This window comes from Penaeus monodon, chromosome 13, assembly GCF_015228065.2.
Source record: "Penaeus monodon isolate SGIC_2016 chromosome 13, NSTDA_Pmon_1, whole genome shotgun sequence".
Taxonomy (NCBI): Eukaryota; Metazoa; Arthropoda; class Malacostraca; order Decapoda; family Penaeidae; genus Penaeus; species Penaeus monodon.
This window is the reverse complement of record NC_051398.1, coordinates 5071448-5073947: the sequence shown is the minus strand read 5'-3', so window position 1 is coordinate 5073947 and position 2500 is coordinate 5071448. Positions and strand designations below refer to the sequence as shown.

Sequence of the window (2500 nt, the reverse complement as noted above, 5' to 3'; positions counted from 1 at the left end):
TAAAAATTACAAAAACAAATAACTTTACCACATCGTTCTTCATTTCCTTATTTCGTTCATCAATGTCCGCAGCAAAGTTCAATCCAGGCTTTATGTCCCCTCTTTCAAAGGCTCTTTGCAGCTGGAAATAAGACAGAACTTCAGTTGATATACAAATCCTGCTAAATAACATTTCCTGCCAAACTTCTGAAATAGCTCAATCACTAAAATTTGTTTAATCAAGTTTAGCAAAAGGAAATTTGATAGACTAGAAAATCATTTGATTTCTCTAACTTAAAAGATATACATACACTGTCTTTGAGAGTTACGTTAGTTAATTTTCACACCTGTATTGCTTTAAAATTTTAAAAAGCTATGCAACAACAATAACAAAAGTAATAATATAAAAAGCAGATGCAGACCATGCCTTCTGCTATCATTCTCTCCTCACCTCGCTATCAGATTCATCTTCATCGGAGATCAGTTCCTCGTAGTCCGAGTACTCCTCCTCGGAGAAGTCGGATTCTGTGTCGGACTCCATCACCATGCTTTGGGGTTGTAACTCTAGAAAATTGATGATTTTCATTATTATTATTGATAAAGATGAAGGAAAGGTTTCTGGAGTAAGAACATATTTTAAAGTTTACAAGAAACATGGCATTTCTTTAAGAGTCACAAAAAAAAAAAAAAAAAAATGCAATGAATGTTGAGAACAGGACTTTGCAAAGGTACTAGAATCATAGACCAAGTAAAACAACACTATTAGATGCAAAAATAATCTTCAGAAAGTTAAAGTATGGCCACAACTGCCTATCAGTCTGAATCTATGCCCATGCTGACACCCTGCTTTATGCAAAAGATTTCCACTAAGGTAAGACCATGACAATTTCTAGTCAAATAAGGTATCAATCTAAGCTCTAATTTGCCATTTATATGTCAGGAAATATCAGGGCACAAATAATTAACTGCACTGATATCATGCAGAGTTATAAACCATATCTTAGCTGGTCCCCTTATAAAGCACCTGGTACTTTTTTCCCAGGCTCTATCTTCCCAGTATATATCAACATGAAGGTTTTGAATACCTGGGAGGAGGTTGGGGAGTACAGCTCTACATTAACTCACTCATCCAACCAACAAAACACACTTTATGGTCAGCTTTTCAGCCCCAGCCCTGGCATTGACACTCTGTGGTGCAATAAGCAGTGCTGTGTACCATGCATACACATACAGCCTCCCCAAAAAATGTAGAACTATCACTCAACATAGTTTAGCAACCAAAGCCTCTGGGAAAGGACACATGTCATCTAACACAAAAAGACAACCGACTGCCAATGCCAGTCTCAGGTACGTTGACCACAACACCAAATTGGGCAATTGTTACTGAGAATGAGGTACCCTTCAGAGACGGTCACAAGACTAGGGTTTCATGCAAACTCAGAATCCAAACCTAACCTTTCCTACCTTCTACCTTCCTACCTTGTATTTATTCCATACAAAGGGGGATAAGCCCCCCCTGTACTCCCTTTATTAGCACCTCATGGCTACTTAGAGAAAACCCGAGAACTCTGGCCACGTGAGGGTGTCGTGGACTTGAGCGGTGTTAAGCAGAGGATATCTTTATCATTTCGCTGTAAATACGAGGCCACTGCGGCTGTACTCCAGTTGCTTATGACTCTCTAAGATGGCAGTGTCCATTTCCCTCTATATCTGTGCGTCACTCTCAGTTACATTACCCCCAAATTGCACAGACCAAGTACCTTAGAATTTCCCTTCTGACTCAAAAGAACCGCTTCCCTTGTACGAAATCGCCGTCTTTAATATTCCTATTTCCCAAAAAGGCAAGGAAGGTGAACCAGTATCGTTATGCATGTCATTTATATCAACATCGAGGACCATTTCCTTACATTTACACATATGAGCGCAGAGAACCTCACTAAAAAAACGACGCAATCCACGAAAAAGATAAGAAATGATGGTCAAATCAGCCAACTCGTGTTCATTTGGAGGCCTCCAGTATGTAAACATCGCGACAAAAACGTTTTTTCTCTCTAATAAAGACTTAAAATCTCCCTTTAAAACCTCTCAAACAGAGGCTACGACAGTACTGTTCGTTATTATACTGAAACACATTAAATACTCACAAATAATATAATAAATATTCGTTTTTTCTACTCGAAGGACATAAACTCTGTTGTCAGTTTCTCGAACATGTGGGTCTGTGAGGTCAGGCGTTCGCGTAAGGCCGGGCTGGCGAGGCGGCCTTTCTTTTAGGTTTTAAGATAAATGTGCCTTTATGGGAGTGTTTTAAGGTGTATGTGTATATTTAGTCAATTGATTGAATATATTTTGATGTTATCAAGGGTATGTGTCTTCTCTGAATATAAAATTGCCTGAGAAAACTCGCTGAGTTTTTTTAAAGTTCCGTTCGTCTTGTATTTTCAATTCTTTTAGGTTTTGGGAAATTCCTTTACATTCATCGTGGTCATATATATTTTAACACTGCTAAAGTATAATTGAG

General features: G+C 38.4%; 1 protein-coding gene across 2 annotated transcripts in view; it reads right to left on the bottom strand.

Annotated features, from left to right (window-relative positions):
- Nucleotides 1-2500, bottom strand: part of LOC119580063 (probable rRNA-processing protein EBP2 homolog) — a 9739-nt gene that overhangs the window by 7002 nt on the left and 237 nt on the right. Inside the window, exons 1-3 of one of the 2 annotated variants that reach the window (XM_037927966.1) lie at nt 2124-2217; nt 431-543; nt 29-121 (exon numbers count right to left, since the gene is read on the bottom strand). In XM_037927966.1, the coding sequence (XP_037783894.1) occupies nt 29-121; nt 431-526 (189 nt within the window). In that variant the 5' untranslated portion in view covers nt 527-543; nt 2124-2217. Of the gene's footprint in view, nt 1-28; nt 122-430; nt 544-2123; nt 2218-2500 lie in introns of those variants that run through there. The other variant, XM_037927965.1, reaches the window with a different exon arrangement.